The 19,703-nt window shown below is 46.1% G+C and overlaps 1 protein-coding gene across 1 annotated transcript in view; it reads left to right on the forward strand.

Moving 5' to 3' along the window:
* Positions 1–494: 494 nt before the first annotated feature.
* The window catches only part of IGLON5 (IgLON family member 5), a 145,336-nt gene continuing 126,127 nt past the window's right edge, over positions 495–19,703 (forward strand). Inside the window, exon 1 of the mRNA XM_088443607.1 lies at positions 495–658. Within this exon, the coding sequence (XP_088299733.1) occupies positions 495–658 (164 nt within the window). The remainder of the gene's footprint in view (positions 659–19,703) is intronic.

The raw sequence follows: 19,703 nt of genomic DNA on the forward strand, positions 1-19,703 counted from the left end.
AACATAAAAATAAATCCTAGCCTGTTCAGTTCTAACTAACATTCAATTTCCTCTCTCAAGGTGGAAGGATCTATTGTCGAACTCACAAAATAGCTATTAGCAAAGCACTTACAATCACAACCAATGGTCTTTGCCTCTCTGCAGGCCTCAACCTGCTCCCCAGGCAGTGAGAGACTGACCAGAGATACTCACACACCTTTTATCGGCCTCTCACAAGCAGTCTGGCAATCAAGGTTGCTCATTAACTGGTGATTAGGAACCTGGGACTTATATTCCTCCCATCAATAACTTCCCCGATGCTTTTATCACAATTCGTACAGTATACACACACAAATGTGTCACATGTTGTATTATATCTGCTGTTGCCAGTACCTGCTATAGATGTCTGTATTTCTATAATGTGTCAGAGGTTACAATGTTTTTAACAATGTCTCTCTCTCTTTCTCTCTTTCCCTCCCCATCACACCTATTCTCTTTCCGCCCTCTCCTCCACCATGTGCATTCCATTCCCTCTCATCGCTTCCTTCCCGTGCTCTCTCCACCTTCCGCCTTCCTGCTCCCCTTTATCTGGCCGAACAGTGCTCCTTGTGGAATGCTCAGAGTTCGTCCCTCCTGATGGTAACTACACAGCCTGCCAAGGGGATTCCATCACTCTCAGGTAAGTGTACACACCCTCCTGCCGCTGTCTCTACTACCCCGACAAATGGTCTTCGTCCTTCAGTTAGGCCGCCGTGTGTAAAACTCTTGGGCTGCTGAGTACTGTCCTTTTCATCTGTTTTACTTGGTTTGTTTTTCTGAAGATAACAATACATCACTAATACCCACCGACAATAACAGCTGCAAGGCAACATCCTCTCGTTCCATTTAATGTTCTCTATACAGACACACAAAAGGGCAGCTTGGCTTTGTTTCCGGAGATCCAGGGATTTTTTTTTATGGCAAATCCGAGATGACAGCTGAAAAGTACAATATAATAGGATTTCCTTGTTTACAAAAGACACTTGGTCCCAACTGCTCCTGGTGACCCAAAATTGTCCTGACGATCCGCTCAGCCTGTAGATAATGTGCAGGCGGAACTCTCACTTTGTAGGTCGTCGTTCACCAATGTTCTCGCTGATGACAGCTAATGCAGAATTGCTATGAACTGACCCGTAGCTTTCTCTAATGAATCTCATTGACAGCTGCTGCACGACCGTCCGTACGTAGATGTCCACTCATTGACACCAATGTACAGAATCAATTCCATGTAAACATTCCCTTCACACTTTAATTCTAATTAATTTGATTCATCTTTTTCACCGTATGAGGGATGGGGGAAGATTCAGAAGGGCCCCTAATGAACAAGCGCCTCACGTTAGCTGAGCGGACGGTTGCATGATTAACCATCAGTGACTGAATTATGAAAGGGTTCTGCCTGCCAATATTTTTTACATGCACGCTATTGAAATGAATGGACAAATGAACAAATCAATGTTTTTTAGGGATGGCCAGTTAGCGTCCTGTCCTAAATTGCGGGTGGCAGGTTTGGTAAAATAGTAGCACCATTACGTATTAGCGGTTATGTTATGAGCGCTGTTTTTTTTTTGTTTTTTTTAAATGGACAGTAACTTGGAAATAAATGTAATTTGTAATTTTAAAGGGGATCTATTGCAGCCAAGAAAAATACAAACAAAATAAAAGCTTCTTTCAATTTGGTGAATGTTTAAAGTTTTAAATGGAGACTATGGGGTCAATCCTATTGCGAATTGTGAGGTGCTAGTTTGACTTCGAATTCGCATAGCAAATTAATTTTGCAATCCAATTAGCAACTCGCACTGAATCAGTCAGACTGAATTTGCAACTTTCCACTTGCACCTCCCTGAGGGTGAGAGATGGAAAGGAAAATCTTTATTTTATTTTAAAATGTCGGGACACTGTGCTGAACCCCTTGGGCACCCCCCATAATGACTAATTAGGCATTTGGAAGTTTCCAATTAGCTTAATTAGTCCAATTATTACATGTAATTTTGGGGGGTAAAAAAAAATCCTCAAAGTACCCCAAAATCAACTTTTTCGTTAGTTTAGGCACCCCAAATTTAATTACAATAATTTTTTAGTTGAAAAATAATTGTTTTTATAATTTTTTTTTAATTTTTCAATGTGCCCTCAAAGTACCCCAAAATCACCCTTTTTCCTACTTTTTTTTTGCATTTTTCATTTAATTTGTTTAAGATTAAACAAAAAAGTTTTTTTTTTATTATTTTCTTGCATTTAAAAAAAACCCCACAAATAAGCCATTTGACACCATTTAAAACCTACAGTACCCTCCTAATACCCACAAACAGTCTTCTTTACGGTCCTGCTAACAAACTTATCCATTTTGGGGGGTCCAGGGTGGTCTCCCCACATTTTCATGCATTTCCCGCAAATCTCATTTGGCAGTCAATTCGCACCCCTCCGCTGCGAAAAGTGCGAATAGGCATTTTTAATTGGATTGGAGAATTCTCGGGAGCGCGCTTCACTGCGAAGAGTGCGAGTTTCAAGAAACAAACTCACCATTCGTACCTAATATGATTGTCCCCTATGGCTTTGCAACAAACTCATTTGTGTTTATAATTGTGACTGGGCAATAGTTAGTGTCTGAGGACCTGATTCAGAGGTGAACGCTATTCCAGTGTTCACGCAGTTGAACGATAATCGGTGGTCTGTTCATGCATCGCAGCCGCATTGCGCCCGCGCGGCGAATGAATTGTGATTGAGCTTGCTGTGTCAGGGCTGTTTCCTGGGCATGTACTAGCCAGCATCTGCCATCGTGAACGCAGAGAACAAGGTTCCAGTGTCCCAGTTACCACGCCCATTCTGAATGAGCATAGACATTGTCCCTATCCGGGCCTTGAACCCGAGGTGCCCACTCCATAAGGCGTACACCTTAACCACTCGCCCAAACACGCCAACCATATTAAGATCCACTCCTGTTGTGTATGTGATGTTACGTGTTCAACTTTACAGCAGGTAAAGTGTACAATACTGTACATAGTCAATAACGGTTTATAGTCTAATGAAGCTGGATGTCATAATATGGAGATGAAGTGATGAGGAAAGTGCGGAGCAATGCATAAAGTTGAGCAGAGTACTTTAAACATATTGAACTTGAAATGATCTGTTTTTATGAAAAACTGCCCATGCGTCTTTAACCAGTCATCTTTACACCATGTAGCTACAGTATACAGTACGGATGGCCCGTAACAAGTACAATATAGCATGCTGGTAGATGTACTGCAGCTTAGCAACAGATGGAGTGTACAAGGTAGTGATGCCCATCGATCATCACTGGCTGATGTTAAGTGTTTTTATCATCAATGGGTTGACACTGATGCCGCCCCATCGATGGAAGAGCTACAGAGGAACCCTCTACTGGTCATTTTTGCAGAAAGTGTCCCATAGGCTACAGCAGCTGACGCTGCCTTCAGATGGAGCTAGCTGCCGGCACCAAACTTAGTAAATATGACAGCTTCGCAGTCCCCAAAGAAACCTACAGTATGGGGGCAGCGGCTGCTGTCGGACTGGAGGGTCCACAGCAGTTATAGGAGATATTTGCTGTGCTCCCGCCTTGTAACATTTGGGTGATACATAATATTTGCAGGTATCCCCTGAAGATAGGTGTTTTCGAGGGATATGCTGCAAATATTGGATGATAAAAACGAGTATGCCAGTAAGGAGCACACTGTATGTATTAAGCTTATTAAGAGGAAAAATTTTAGAAAACAGAAGTTTTCTAAGGATTTACGCATAGATTAGGTATCCCATCAAGTATCCCATGTATTAGGAGGGTATCACAGACATCTGCTGCTTTCCCTCTTTGTGCGATCGCAAAAGGAGCCACTTCCTTTCTCTTCCTTCCTTTCTCTTCCTTCCTCTTCCTTTCTCTTCCTTCCTTTCTCTTCCTTCCTCTTCCTTTCTCTTCCTTCCTCTTCCTTTCTCTTCCTTCCTCTTCCTTTCTCTTCCTTCCTTCCTTTTCATTTCTTCCTCTTCCTTCCTCTTCATTTCTTCCTCTTCCTTCCTCTTCATTTCTTCCTTTTCCTTTCTCTTCCTTCCTTCCTCTTCATTTCTTCCTCTTCCTTTCTCTTCCTTCTTTAATCTTCCTTCCTTCCTTTTCCTTTCTCTTCCTTCCTTCCTCTTCATTTCTTCCTCTTCCTTCCTCTTCATTTCTTCCTTTTCCTTTCTCTTCCTTCCTTCCTCTTCATTTCTTCCTCTTCCTTTCTCTTCCTTCCTTCCTTTTCCTTTCTCTTCCTTCCTTCCTCTTCATTTCTTCCTCTTCCTTTCTCTTCCTTCCTTAATCTTCCTTCCTTCCTTTTCCTTTCTCTTCCTTCCTCTTCATTTCTTTCTCTTCCTTTCTCTTCCTTCCTTCCTCTTCCTTTCCTTCTCTTCCTTTCTCTTCCTTCCTTCCTTTTCATTTCTTCCTCTTCGTTTCTCTTCCTTCCTTAATCTTCCTTCCTTCCTTTTCCTTTCTCTTCCTTCCTTCCTCTTCATTTCTTTCTCTTCCTTTCTCTTCCTTCCTTCCTCTTCCTTTCCTTCTCTTCCTTTCTCTTCCTTCCTTCCTCTTCATTTCTTCCTCTTCGTTTCTCTTCCTTCCTTAATCTTCCTTCCTTCCTCTTCCTTCCTCTTCATTTATTCCTCTTCCTTTCTCTTCCTTCCTTCCTTTCTCTTCCTTTCTATTCTTTCCTTTCTCTTCATTCCTTTCCATGCAAAAGTGCAGTGAGTTTTGTACTAATGCACCTGATTTTATAGACAAGCACTTAGGGACCAGGGGCGTCTTAAGAGAGGAAGGGGCCCGTGTGCACTCCCCGTGCAGGGCCCCCTCCTCTCTTCCCGGTTGCCAGCAACCGACTGATGCGGCTGGCAAAAGGAGCCACTTCCTTTCTCTTCCTTCCTTTCTCTTCCTTCCTCTTCCTTTCTCTTCCTTCCTCTTCCTTTCTCTTCCTTCCTCTTCCTTTCTCTTCCTTCCTTCCTCTTCATTTCTTCCTCTTCCTTCCTCTTCATTTCTTCCTCTTCCTTCCTCTTCATTTCTTCCTTTTCCTTTCTCTTCCTTCCTTCCTCTTCATTTCTTCCTCTTCCTTTCTCTTCCTTCTTTAATCTTCCTTCCTTCCTTTTCCTTTCTCTTCCTTCCTTCCTCTTCATTTCTTCCTCTTCCTTCCTCTTCATTTCTTCCTTTTCCTTTCTCTTCCTTCCTTCCTCTTCATTTCTTCCTCTTCCTTTCTCTTCCTTCCTTCCTTTTCCTTTCTCTTCCTTCCTTCCTCTTCATTTCTTCCTCTTCCTTTCTCTTCCTTCCTTAATCTTCCTTCCTTCCTTTTCCGTTCTCTTCCTTCCTTCCTCTTCATTTCTTTCTCTTCCTTTCTCTTCCTTCCTTCCTCTTCCTTTCCTTCTCTTCCTTTCTCTTCCTTCCTTCCTTTTCATTTCTTCCTCTTCGTTTCTCTTCCTTCCTTAATCTTCCTTCCTTCCTTTTCCTTTCTCTTCCTTCCTTCCTCTTCATTTCTTTCTCTTCCTTTCTCTTCCTTCCTTCCTCTTCCTTTCCTTCTCTTCCTTTCTCTTCCTTCCTTCCTCTTCATTTCTTCCTCTTCGTTTCTCTTCCTTCCTTAATCTTCCTTCCTTCCTCTTCCTTCCTCTTCATTTATTCCTCTTCCTTTCTCTTCCTTCCTTCCTTTCTCTTCCTTTCTATTCTTTCCTTTCTCTTCATTCCTTTCCATGCAAAAGTGCAGTGAGTTTTGTACTAATGCACCTGATTTTATAGACAAGCACTTAGGGACCAGGGGCGTCTTAAGAGAGGAAGGGGCCTGTGTGCACTCCCGTGCAGGGCCCCCTCCTCTCTTCCCGGTTGCCAGCAACCGACTGATGCGGCTGGCCAGCCACCAGAGCATTAGTAGACTCCGGGCACTAGAGTGTATCCGGAGTCTACTGCGCATGCGCAGAAGGCCGGGAAAATGGCCGCGGCGGCCATTTTCCGGTGTTCTTAGCAGCGCTGGCACCCACCACGGTACCACGGACAGGTAAGTTTAAAATAATATGGGTGGCAGAGTGTGCGGTGCGGGGCCCCCCTGGACCTGGGGGCCCGTGTGCCCCACACACACTGCACCCATTATAGATACGCCACTGACTTATGGCCATATTCAATTAGGCTGTTATCGGCGATACTTTATTGCCGATGAAGTCATTTTCGCCATTTTCACTTTCCCCATATTCAATTTCAAAGACTTTTTGCAAGTGCGAAAAGTCTTTGCCAAAATCCAGGGATAAGTTTTCGCCATAGAATAGGTGGCGAAAAAAAGTGCAGAATTGGGGTTTTGGGGTTCAAACTAAAAAAAACTCTCTCTGCATCCCTTGTGCTGTCCCCCAAAGGTACTCTGTGTAAAAAAAATTAAAAAGTTCCACAGGACACCCCCAAAAAAGTGCTTTCGTTTTGGGGGCAAAAAAAAAAGTTGGGGGACAAACTTATAAACTAGCTAAATAGACTCAGGGGGGGTCCCCAAGTATGCGGCAGGTGTTATCTTGGTTACGGTTGGTTGCGGCAGGTGGATTTTTAACAATTTTTTAATGTTCACTTTAGGGACTTAAAAATATGCATGCACCCATTTTCATGTACCCCAAATTTGATGGGACAAGTTATTTTTCCCCCAAAATGTTGCTAAATGCTATTCTTCATCACTTTGTTAAAGATGCATAAAAGCACCCGAAGAAACCGGTTAAAAACCCCAAATACCTTTAGCAGGGCTTTTCGGGGGTACCCATAGTGATCCTTCATGTTACTGCATCTTTTGGGGGGTGACAGGCTGATTTCCCCAAAAGTGACAGGACTTTTCGCTACTTACCTTTCCAACGGGTCCCGTTTTCGCCTATTTAAAATTGAATACCGGGATACGCGGGCACGTGCCCAATACTTCTTCACTTCCAAAACCACCGATGACGACGAAAAGTCCAGCAATGGACGTTTCGCCTCAAATTGAATATGGCCCATAGGGGTAAATTTACTAAGCTGGGAGTTCTATTAAGACGTGATTTTGCCAATAGCAACCAATCAGATTCCAGGTATTATCTTCTAGAAGGTGCTAGATAAATGAGAAGTAGAATCTGATTGGTTGCTATGGGCAACATCACTTTTTAAATAGAACTCCCATCTTAGTAAATTTATCCCATAGTCTTTCCAATTACAGTCAATTTTACTGACAGTCTCCATTTGCTGACATCTTCTTTAATGGCATTGTCATTAAAAGTTGTGTTCCGTCTTGGATTTAGGGCTTTGCTTTAATCACAGATTCACCTTTGCAAAAAGTTCTTATTCACTTTTTATTTCAAATCACTGATCACTGTAATTCTACTGATGTTTGTCCCTATTTCTGGGAATGGAGGGAGCCCTGCTCCCCGATGCTTCATGCAAGTGCCACCGGTAGGTGCAGAAGTGCAAAGGTATTTGAGGAAAAGGAAGGGGATTGGTCGGAGGCCATGCCCCCTCCATGAGATACCCCCATTTAGATTCCAAGGATGCAGAAATGTGAGGTTAGATACCACTTTAATGTATGCTCATTTGTTTCTGTGTATTAGTAAATTGCCAGCTAATTCCGTTAGATATTTAATGAACTACTTCTATTTGTAAATGAAAGCCTGGGACACAAATCTGATTGCCAAAGGGATTACTGTCTACCTCCTGACAGCAGCGAGTGAGTTATACAGGTCAGGGATGACAGATATTGCAAGTGCGCTGACACATCCAACGGACTAGTGCGCTGCTGTCTCCCGTAGTTACCTTCCAAATGAAAAGACACATGTTTTGCAAAATAAATAATAAATACGTCGCCTGGTTCTGCAGAAGTTCCAGTATTGGAACAGGAATAATGTGAGGGAGCTTTGGAGTGCCAGGAACTAGCCTGTGGTCAATTCAATATATCTTTCTTTATCCATTATGAGAAATAGCACAGGTGGCTAAAAATAGACCAGGCCGGCCACGCTGGGAAGTCACAAAGCAACAGGCCACGGGGAGCGAGCCGCAGAACAGAGACGAGGAGAATGGGAGCTGGAGGCTTGCGGCTCCATTGTGAGGCAGCAGAAGTCTTTAGCAGGTTAGAAGGCACTAGAAACAAGGGAATTAAAGGGCGGACACATGCAGCTGAAAATCCACTTGGATGTGGAAAGGGAAGATTAACCTTTCAGGCGCAGGCTGGGCGCAATATGCGTCACTGCTTCCCCGGCACCTATGTGGGTTAATCGGCGCGCTTCTGTACCAGTGATAAATGTTTATAAGGGTTTTATAAGCAGCGTCATTCCAATGCATGTGTAGGGCTCCTTTATGCTAAATGAATGTATATTTCCACAGAATATTCAAAGCCTGCCCCCTGCTGTTTGTGATTGGCAGAGCAATTTACATATTGTGAATACTTCTGGCTCGTACATTTGGATGTGTATATCGTGTGTTTGTGGTTTGAGATGCAGGGAAATGAAACCTACCTGGAAATCACTGACCTGCTGTACGCTTGTGTCTGTGCTGAGAGAAGAGGCAAGCATCACGGATCTCTGACATACTGTATAATGAGAAGTGTAGCATGCATAGAGTTCAAGGGCCTGACTCAGAGATGGGCGCAATGCCATAGTTTGCGTATTTGAGCAATTATCGGCGGTCTGCGCATGCGGCAAGTGTCATTACCGTTGTCGTTCGCAGTGAGGATTTATTTGCAAAGTAATTGATAGGCAGGGAAAACTTCTGCGCGGTAAAGGGGTTCTGGCTACTGAAATGCAGGCATGTCGCCACCTTTTTCAGGGCGTGCACACTTAACGATTCGCTCCATGAGTGACATCGTTAAGTGTCTGCCGGTCTCAATGTCGTTAACGATTTCATTCAGTGACGTCGCCGGCAGTATCCCTGTACATGCACAACCTGACTATATTGTCAGGCTGGCCTGCACATCCAGGCGATGAAAGATATCGTTAACGAGTCGCGGGAGCGCGCATCGTTAACGATATCTTGCATACACACTGGACGATATTGTGAACGATAATGATTTAGCCTGAAACTGCAATCCCATATCCAGTAAAAATGGCTCCGTCATCTCAGTTTCTGCGGCCATTTCTCAGGGTTACTCAAATGGTGGATTATCGACTAATCTGCGACCGATGCTTTGTCTTTCTACACAATCGCTTGGATTTGTGAAGCTGCCGGTTAGTGTCTCAGTAATCCCAATGGCTGCAACATTAACATAATTGCGCACAGCCGCTGAGTATACATTCGCAGCTGTGGTGGCGTTAGCGCACGTCTCTGAATCAGGCCCTATGTTTGAGTGGGGATAAATACTCCAGTCTGGGTAAGACAAGAGAGTTAGCAAAGACGGGGGTGCTTTCATCTGCAGTACATTACAACACAGCCAGAACACATCGGGGCTGATTCTGAATCGGGCGCATCTATCTTCGTATGGACGCAAATAGCGAAATGACAGCACATGTGCGAAAGCAAATTTAAATGTTTTTGCACATATCCATCCTATTCTGAGTCGGCCGGATCTTTGCGTGAAGTAGGGTATTTTGGGGAGGGAACTGGGCGGCGACAATGTGATCAGACGGAGCAGTTCTGTCTTGTGGGCGTATGGAGGGCAATGCAATTCGGAGGCGTGCGTACGGGGGAGGGAAGCCTGTACCTCACTGATCTTTTGCCCCCAGCACGGGGCTGGTGCACGTGTAGATACTAAAGATGACGGTTGCGACTCCGCACAGAAAAACAGTGGGCGGAGCGACTTCCTCTTTGACGCCGCATAACCACGACAGGCCAGGAACGCAGCACCTCCTGCCATTGGTCTGGGAAGTGGTTGGATATGTGCCAATGTATAGAGCTCACTTATACCTTCCTTAGCAGATATTCTGGAATCAGCTGAGATAGCTCTGTGGGTGCTTCGCCAACATGCCCACATCCCAGTAGAACGCAGATAGATATTTTGTATTGTGGTGAGAGGGGTCTCTCACCTGAATTGCCCACATTCTGGTGGGATCAGCTCCCTCCAAGGGAGAGGAAAACAAGACCGGCACATTCTGCACCTACAATAGAAGTTTGGAACTCTGGGTTTTCTGGGTTGCACAGGCCCAGCTGCAGCTCATCACTGAGCAGCAGAGGAAGAGTTTAAGGCTGCATACACACTAGTTGATTGGTTGGAATGAAAATCTGGTAACATATGGGAGTAAATGATGATCAGCAATTTGCTCCGAAATGCCAGAAAACAGATGAAAATGGTCGTTCAGATAAGTTTGTTAAATGTTTGATCTAAACAATTTGTTCAAACAACAGTTTTTGTCCATTTTCCGGCGTTTGGGAGCAAATTCCTGATTGTCATACGTTACCAGATTTTCAATCCAACCAATCAACTAGTTGGATGGTTGGACAGAAAATCTTTAAGTGTGTATGCAGCTTAAGACTCTCACAAACCCACTGCTCTGGGCACTGATGCTGACTAGCGGCCAGTTCGTAGAACTGCCACTGCTGACTGCTAAGTACAAGGAGTGCTGGGACATTTAATTTGTTGGTTTATTTGTGTTATGTGCCTGTGTGTGTCCAGGCCTATGCTCATGTATGCTGAAGTTCAGTGTCTGCTGCCATTAAAGACACTGCTTACCGAGTAACTGCCTGTCTTGTGTCCTCATTTCAACACCCCGTGTTACATTTAGGGGCCTGTATGGTAACCTGCTCTGCCGTGTCGCAGGGCAAACGCCAGAACGCTTCCAGCATGGCAAAGGATCTGACAAGGCAGAAAGTTTGGTACACATTATATAACTGCAGTTATATTAAGGACACTGTGTAACTTGATGTGCACTGTAAGGAAAAGCTGTGTGTGTACTGAAATAAGTTACTTTCTTTATTTTCCTCACTGAGGTGCTTAAGACATGGGCATATTCAATTAGATGCGAAAAGTCCCATAATTTTTGCATTCAGGACTTTTTGCCGACATCGCTGGTTTTCCATGCGAAAAAGTATTGCGCGCGTTCCCGCTTATCCCCGTAATCAATTAGAAATCGGTGAAAATGGCACCCGGCGAAATGCAAACAGGCAAAAAGTGCTGTCAGATTTGGGGAAATCAGCCTGACACCCCCCAAAAGATGCACTAACATTGGGGATCATGGTAAATGCCCCCAAATAGCCCTGCTGAAACTATTAGGAGTACTCTCATTAACTGCTTATTCGCGTCTTTGCAAAAGTGGTGAAAAATAGCATTTAGCAGGTTTTTTGGGGGGAAATAACTTGTCCCAGAAAATTTGGGGTACATGAAAATGGGTGCAAGCATGGTTAAAAATCACAAAAGTGAGGTTTTTAAAAAATTTGAAAAATGCACCTTCAGCAAGCACCTGCAATAAAAAAAACTCCCCCATACTTGCAGACCCCCCCACCCAAGGCTATTTTACTAGTTTTTAAGTTTGTACCCCAACTTTGAATTTTTTTCCCCCTTTTTCAAAGTCATTTTTCGGGGTGTTCTTTTAATTTTTTTAGGATTTTTTTGACGATTTACCTTTGGGGACCTGTCTTAAGGCTGCGGGGTGGTTTCCCCACCTTTGCACCCCAAAACCGCAATTCTGCACTTTTTTTCTACAGCTATTCATAGGCAAAAATTTTCTGCCGGGCACATTGCATTGCGTTTCCACACCAGCAAATAGTCGCCACAATACCGACAACACTTAATATGGCCAGCAGATACTTGGGCTGATAGACTTGCCCCCTATCTCACTGGTGAGGCTCCTATCTCACTGGTGAGGCTCAGAAAGCCTATGCTAATTTGTTCTCTGCTGATGTGCTGAAATATGACCTAGTCAAAAGTGCCATTCTAGCTCTGTCAGGTCTTACTCCTTCTGGGAAAGTGCAGTGCTTCCACGAATGGGCCCTACTACCAGGGGTCCCAATTCGGAAACAGGTAACAGAACTCGCCAGACAGGGACAAAGTTGGCTCCACCCAGAAGACCACACTACTGCTCAGATTGTAGAGACAGTGGTTGTTGACCAGTGTATAAGAACCCTAGGGTGGAATATACAGTGCTGGGTCATACATGCTGATCCTCAGAATTAAGAGGAATTAAAGACTGTATTGCAGTGGTGTGAGACTGCAGGAAATATGACAGAAATGCCAGAAAAGACACCAGGGAATGGGCGACCCATTAAGATGGCACCCCATTGGCCTGTGATCCCGACTGTCACCCCTCCTCAAGGAAACACTGCTGGAGATGCCAGGGTCATTTGCTATGAGTGCAGAGAGCCAGGTCATGTAAGACAGGACTGTCCCAGAAAAACAGAGCCTATGGAGTGTGGGGTTGCTAGTATGGGCGCTACAGACCCCGCTTTTTGCATAATGGTACCCCTGGATTCCAGTCCCCCGTTAATGTGGGAAACTGTGTTACTAAATGGCCAAGAACTCCCAGCTATTATAGACTAAGGGAGTGAGCTAACCCTTATCTCAGAGGCTGTTTTGCCCAGGCCAGTGGAAAAGGTGCCAGGGTTAGTTGAAGTACTCTGCATTCATGGATCCACAGAAAACTTCTCCTGGGTGCGAGTGAGCCTCACCATAAAAGGGCGCACTTATGAGGTGGTCGCAGCAGTTGGTCTGAAGCTCCCCTATCCTATCATATTGGGATACAAATTCCCAGGATTTGTTGAGTTCCTAAAGGAACCACAGAGACAACGTCAGTGTAAAGTCTCCAAGGCCCTACCACAGAAAAGGGAGAAGAGTGGAAAAGCACGGCCAGTCCTCTTTGGACAGGTAACCTCTGCGCAATTAATTTCTGAGGAAAGAAATCCGCAACACTTTGCCAGACAAAAATACTGGCAGAGATGTTATACCCAATACAGATGTTGCCATGGATGTGCTGGAAACCGCCACCTGTCAGGTTCCTGGGGGCTGCTTTAGTTCACCTGGCCCTACAGAAGTCCCGCTGCCAGACACCTTGACAACAAAACAGCGAAAAGGAGCAGAAACCTTAGTTCACAATAATCAGGATGTGTTTTCTTCCCTGCCAGGGCGCACTGCCTTAATAGAGCACAAGATAAATATACCTGGAGGAGTGGGTGTAAAGCGGTAACCGTATCGCATTCCTGAGGCGCGGCAACAAGCTGTCTGGCAAGAAGAAAGTCTGGCCCTGTACTTCTCGCTAGACCGCTCGGATGTCGCATTGTGCAGAAATGTGTGAGAAACCCATGGTTAGGGAGCGCTAACCACACTTAGGACGCCTTATCCAGAACTTTAGACGGATTTAGCCATTTTACACGGCTAAACCCGTTCTAATAGGGCTTGAAGAGGGTGATAATTAATGAGGACCCAGAATAATTAAATTGCAAAACTGGGCACTCATTAGTTATCACCTCTCCCTGTGACTATGCATGCAGAACACAGTGCTGGAAAGGAAGCACTGAAGAGGAGCCGTCCACAGGGGTATCAAGGGCACTTGATGGGGCGAGGGAAGGGGACTGTGGCCCTGATTCAGAGCCGGACGCTCTTTGTGAGCGCTCGCTCTGAATCAGGGCGGCCTGTTTTTCTTTTTCAATCCGGCCTCCTGGCCGCTCGCTAAACTGTGGGTGACCACCCACAGCTTTTGCGAGCGGCCAGGTGATGGACGCGATGGTCGCGACCATCGGGCTTGCGACGAGACCCTTGTGGTAGGGTCTCATTCCCGCGAGCCCCAGTGAGCTTCCTGCTCTAATAGAGCAGGAAGCTCAACTACTGACATTACGAGTGATGTCAGTAGGGCCGCCCTCAAAAGGCAGGCGTTCCTTCGGGAACGTCTCCGTTTGGCCAGCCATCCCCCCTCCCTGCCTACAAAACGGGGCGAGCTGTCTATCAACATCGACAGCCGCCCCGTTTTGTCGCGAGCCCCGGTGCGAGTGATTTCTCGCTCGCTCCGGGGCTTGCGCATGAGCGCATTGTGCTTGCGAGCGGGTCTGAATCAGGCCCTGTGTACACCATACAGAAGGGCATAGTGTGACATGTACGGGGACCAATGTGGGTCATATAGGGATGAGGGCACATTGTGGAATATAGGGGCACCATGTGGCATATAGGGGGAGCACTGTGGGGCATATTGGAAGGGGGGGCATCATGTAGCATTTTGGCGGGGCACTGTAGTGAAAGGTAAGGGGCATATTGGCAGGGTGTCGATTTTATTGGAGGGGGTTCCCACAACTTAGTTGCCCCGGGCCCCCCGCATGCCTCTTTGCTATAGTGTTTGTTGAAGAATGTGTAGCTAAGGATGATTTTATCTGAATAACATGACTGGTAAAACATAGATCCTAGGAAAGAATGATTGTGAAATGAGTTATATAGTTACAAATAAACAGTGTAATCTTTATTACGGTGTTCTATTGTTTCCCTTTAGAGCTGGTATTTGTAATTACATAGGACTTGATCCTTCCTCCATTCATTGGGCATCACATCTTGTCGATATAAAAACTGTGTCACCCAAGTGACCTGAAGGTTCATCAAGGTCATAAAATCCAACCCAAGCTTCCCTTGGGGTCCCACATAAGATGAGACCATTGCCCTGTTCATTTGTGTTCATCTGGATCTTCACCTATGGAAACAGAAATATTGTAAGTCAAAGGTTTTGAGTGGGGAAAAAAACGGACTATCCTGGTAAAAAAAAACATCCCACATGGGGTCCGAGCCATCTATTCACCTTGTAAGATTGCAGAAAAGGAAAAAATATTTTTGGGACAGTAACTGTGACCTGGCGGTTGTTTTACCACATACAGTATTATAGTTTTATACCCAACTCATTGCTAGCACAGACCTTAGATGGGTTTGGTATGGGATCCCGACGGTCACAATACCGACAGCAGCACCACGACAGTCAGAATCCTGACCCAAAAAAGTAAGTACCCTAACCTCTAACCCTCCCTTTAACCCCCTCCCCACCCGCAGCCTAGCCCTCCCCCCCTCGCAGAGTAACCCTAACCCTCCTCGTAGTACCCACCCCTCCCTTAACCCTAATACTTACCATTGGGATGCTGGCGGTCAGGATCCTGGCCCTGGGATTCTGACTGCTGTTGGGATTCCGGTGCCAGTATTCTGAATGCCGGCACCCCAATTGCCGGGCTGCTAACTACATCCCCCATAGATAATGACTAACCGATCCTTGTGTAACTTGGTCAACCCTGCATTGCTAGTAATATTAATATAGTATATTTATCCCTGATACAGTAATGAATTGGATGTTAGTCAGACTGGTGGTAGACATCCAAAGAGGGAAGGAGAGTTATCTTGTGTTGTCCTACCTCACGTTCCTGAAACCCACATCTCTGCGAAACGCGCCACATTCTACTAGAGAAACAAAATACTCGTCATTGAGGGCCCCATTTGTTAATGAAGCATAACCAATTTAGGGCTCGAAGGGGTTATGACTTCCTATCTGTATTTAACAAACAATGGTAATCTAAGATTACTGCTGTCTGTTACAGCATCGTATGTTTTACCAGTAATTTTATTCCGTTTCCATTGATGACAATGGGGACCCAGCGCTGCCTTTCCGGCTTCAGCGAAGCCTTCCAGGCACTGCCGGGTTCTCGCGTCATGTATATGCGCAGAAGGACCGGCGTGCATTCGTATTGCAGAGGGCTCTCATCTCTGCCAGCGTTAGGCTGCCAGCAGCCCAGTGGAGGACCTCGCAGATGAGGAGGACTATGCTGGGCCTCACCGGAGGGATAAGTAGTGATAAATACCAGTGGCATTTTCTTTTGTATCATAGTGATACTAAACGCAAAATGTTGCTGATGTTTACGTTCGTTAATAAATGGTGCCCTGAGTCCTCAGACTACATAGTAAATATCGCTTTGGGAGCATTTACTCTATGAACCACTTTGGCTAGAGGAGTTCCATGAATGCAGTAAGAGGCCGCTGAGGACAGACCGAGTCGTTTGGGGGAATGACAACGAGATAGCTGTACTTGAGGCAATCGAGACATCCAGACTCCGGTATCTCTGGAACAGCGGTAAGACGTGCAAATTAAGTGATCAGTTTTTCACAGACTTCGCTTCCAATCTAATAGTATATATTATTTATTTTTGCTACGGACCTCATGAGATTGACCTCTCTCATTGCATCGACATGTGCGGATCACATGCAAACGCATTCACATACCCAGTTGTCCCACAGGATAGCCTATAACTAGGCGTACCCGCCTTTTCCAATATACGAGCTTCCAAACCCACCGCAAATGAACTAACTCAATTATTCCACTGCTATGTGTCCGACAGATGTCAGGCGAGGGGGAAAATGCCAGCGAATATACCCACGGGAAAGCCGATCAACTAGACAGCTCCGCAGGAAAGCCCATTCACTGCCAGAGGGGCTGACATGCAAAAGCAATACAGAACCATTACCCTGTGCCTCCCCCCTCCCATCCCGATGCCCAGATTAACCCTTCTGCCTCTGGGGAGCTCAGAACTGCTTTAGGGGAGGATATAAATGGTTCCTTTCAAAAAAACAAACTGATGATACTAAAGAGAAAGATGTTTGCCTCATCATTTCATAATGGCTCCTTTGTCAGCCCGTGGAGCAGAAACACGACGGCAGGTGTCAAAATTGTGAAGCGAGAATCACAAGAAATGACGCTCCTTTGTCATAGAAATCAATGTCGCTCCTTCCCGAGAAAAGGGATTTGGGAAGGATGAGCGCTGCCTAATGACACTCCGTACGCTCGATATGTGTGGCGCAAGCAGCGATATCTTACGAGCGCACATTGATCAGGCCTCTTCGCGGCTGGGTGGGTCCTAGAGTTGATGCCGTCCCTCCAGCGATAGCGGAATCTGGGCCTGATTCAGACGCTATGCCGCTGTTTACACGGTTGCGCGATTATCATTGGTCTGCATACGGGTCTGAGTCTCACTGCGCGCGCGTCAAGTTTCATTACCGATGTTGCTCTCAGTGTGGATTTACTAGCAAAGTGATGGACAGGCTGGGACCATTTGTTGGTGGCAAGGAGAGGGGGGGGGACTGAAACGCAGGCATGTTGCGACCATTTTCTGGGTGTGTCTCTACCTGTGACCGCGGTCCCGTATGCGGTAAAAAAAATTTTGCCGTCTTAATTCCCGCGGTCATTCTGCGCGACCATAGGGCTACTCAGGAGGCCACTGGACTGACCGGCACCCGGTATTTTCCAAGCGGCTGTGGCATTTGCATATTTCCGCACAGCCGCTGAATAGAAATTCGCAGCTGCAGTGGCATTAGCATTTAGCGCACATCTCTGAAATAGGCCCTCTATCTGAAGCATCCTTATTAGGACCTTATCTAGGCCTAATAAAAACATCCCTAACTTTATTATTTTTACATACTGCTTGGAAGACACACACACACTCATGTACATGCTCCGTCCCGGGAAAGGAATGAATACATTGCCGTAAAAATCAGGCGATTGCTTGGAACGACACACAGTAAACTGGAGGAGGCTAGGTAACAGGAGGGGTGACTGGTTTATGGGGCTCTGTGAGAGAAGCACATTGAGACAGCAGAACACAGAAAGCATAGGTCATTCCCTGAGAAGACAAATGGTTATTTATTCTGTGCTTACAGGAGCAGCTGTGCAGCCAGCAACCTATATAAAACCCTGAGAGGAGAAACATTTATGTCTAGAGCCCTTAAACCTGTACTGTTCAAGATTAACGCACAAATCATATAGACATTGCCACATGACCCGTCTCTCACAGTAAACAAAGATCTGCTCCTGTTTATTTCCCTGTTACGGTATCTTGCACTGAATTGCCGGCCACAGCAGCACACAGCGGTGTCAGACATTTTGTACACTCCTGACTATCACTCCACTGTGATCATGTGACACCGCTGAGGGCCTGCTTCAGGGTCGCTGGCATGTCCGCACTGCGGTCAGGTCTCCAGACTGCATACGCAACATTGAGCAACTACAGGAGACTTGGGGCATGATTTCCAGTTGGACGCTGCTGCCATCTTGAGAAGTTGGGTATGACTCATACTTGCCTACACTCCCGGAATGGTCGGGAGGCAACCGAAAATCGGGTACCGCTCCCGGTCACCCAGAAAAGAAGGCAGGTCTGCCAAACCTCCCCCCATCACCAGCACCCCCCCCCCAACCACCGCCTCGTGTGGCTCCCCCTCCACCCGCCCGTAACTCCCGGCTGCCAGCCACTTATAGAGCACAAGTGGGCGGTCCGGGGGGGCAATGGCGCGATTCGCCGTGAGCATCATCATAGCCCCGCCCCTCTTTCTTCTATTCCTGTTTTCTCTGCACTGCATAGCAGGGGGCGGGGCTACAATGATGCGATCGTGCCACCACGCCCCCTGAACAACCAACTTAATGGACCTCCACGCCCCCTCTCTTCCGACCTGGCTGCCCCCCTCCAGGAGGAGGGGGCAGCAAAGTAGCTAGTATGGGTATGATACAGTATGAGACGCCCACTTTCTGCATCTCTGCATGCTGTAACCACACCGTGATTCCTGCCGCACCGCCATCGCACGCCCCAGCCCTATGGCAGTTGCAGTGTGTCTGTCTGAATGGGGCTTCTCTGGCTGCGGCTGGGCGTCTGAGAACGCAGCCGATGTCACTGACACGCCCGCAACACTCCCATAACACCGCCCATAAGACAGGGTTTTTTGCGTTTACTTAGGTCCACCCCCTTTTCCCTCAAACATGTCTATGGGCATGGGCTGCGCAGGAGAGTGTTGTGATTCCCACTCCCTTCATCCAAATGATGGCACCAGCAGTCCGTGGGCGACCAGACGATCAGGCCTTGTCTGAGGACGGACGGTTCAGGACCTCTCCTGTCATCATAGCACTCACGGTTTTATTACTGAGCGACAGAAATGTGCCAGAGACAGAGCTGAGGCAGGTGATTACAGCGCCATACTTAGTATGAAGAGAAAGTGGATTCATTTATACTGAAGAATCATTGTAGGTTTTGATACCTTCCACCGCGTCGGTATTTATAGAAGAAATTAAAGTGTGGCGAGCTGTCAGATTCTAATAGGTTTTCTCTCCCATGTGCTGCTTACACTGTAATTTAACCAAGGAAGAGACTGAAGAACGGGCTGTGGAGAAGTTACAGTGAATCTCAATTTCTACCGAAATGTGACAGAAATTTGCAGCGTACGGTAGAAGAGATGATCTCCAGGCCCAAACAGGACAAGGCGTGCATCATACGTGTGCAGAAATTCGCAGCGGGCAGGGGGGGGGCGTCTTGCGTTCTGTATGTAGAGCGGAGAGAGACGGCCCCGTCAAATCCCTTTCGGCTCGTTTAGAAACAGGATTTACTAGATATGTTTATGGCGGCTTTATTGGCAAACACGAGAAGAGGGCAAATAAGGTGACTGTCTGCAAATTGGCAGCGCAGTCATCTTGCGAATGCCTGTTTAGCGGGAGAAATAGGACATTCTCAGTCTGCAGCCTGAGTGAAAACTGTTATTATGTCTGTGTAATGAGGCTTTCTATATTAAACTAAAATTACCATCTGTCTTAGAAATAATCAGCAAAGCGTCCCGGTACAGAGAGGGTTAAATATAATACGCGGAAGAAAAACACTCTAAACTTCTTTATTGGCATGGTGTAATGACACAAATCTACTGTAACCGATGGCAACTAATTATATTAGAGCTGTCATTTTCCCAGCACTGTACACGTTAGAAAATGAAGGCAAATGTCTGATTGGTCGCTATTGGGTTACATCATATTTGTCATACCGCCCAACATGACGAAAGTCC

Source organism: Taudactylus pleione, unplaced genomic scaffold (genome assembly GCF_031769625.1).
Source record: "Taudactylus pleione unplaced genomic scaffold, aTauple2 ptg000332l, whole genome shotgun sequence".
Lineage (NCBI taxonomy): Eukaryota > Metazoa > Chordata > Amphibia > Anura > Myobatrachidae > Taudactylus > Taudactylus pleione.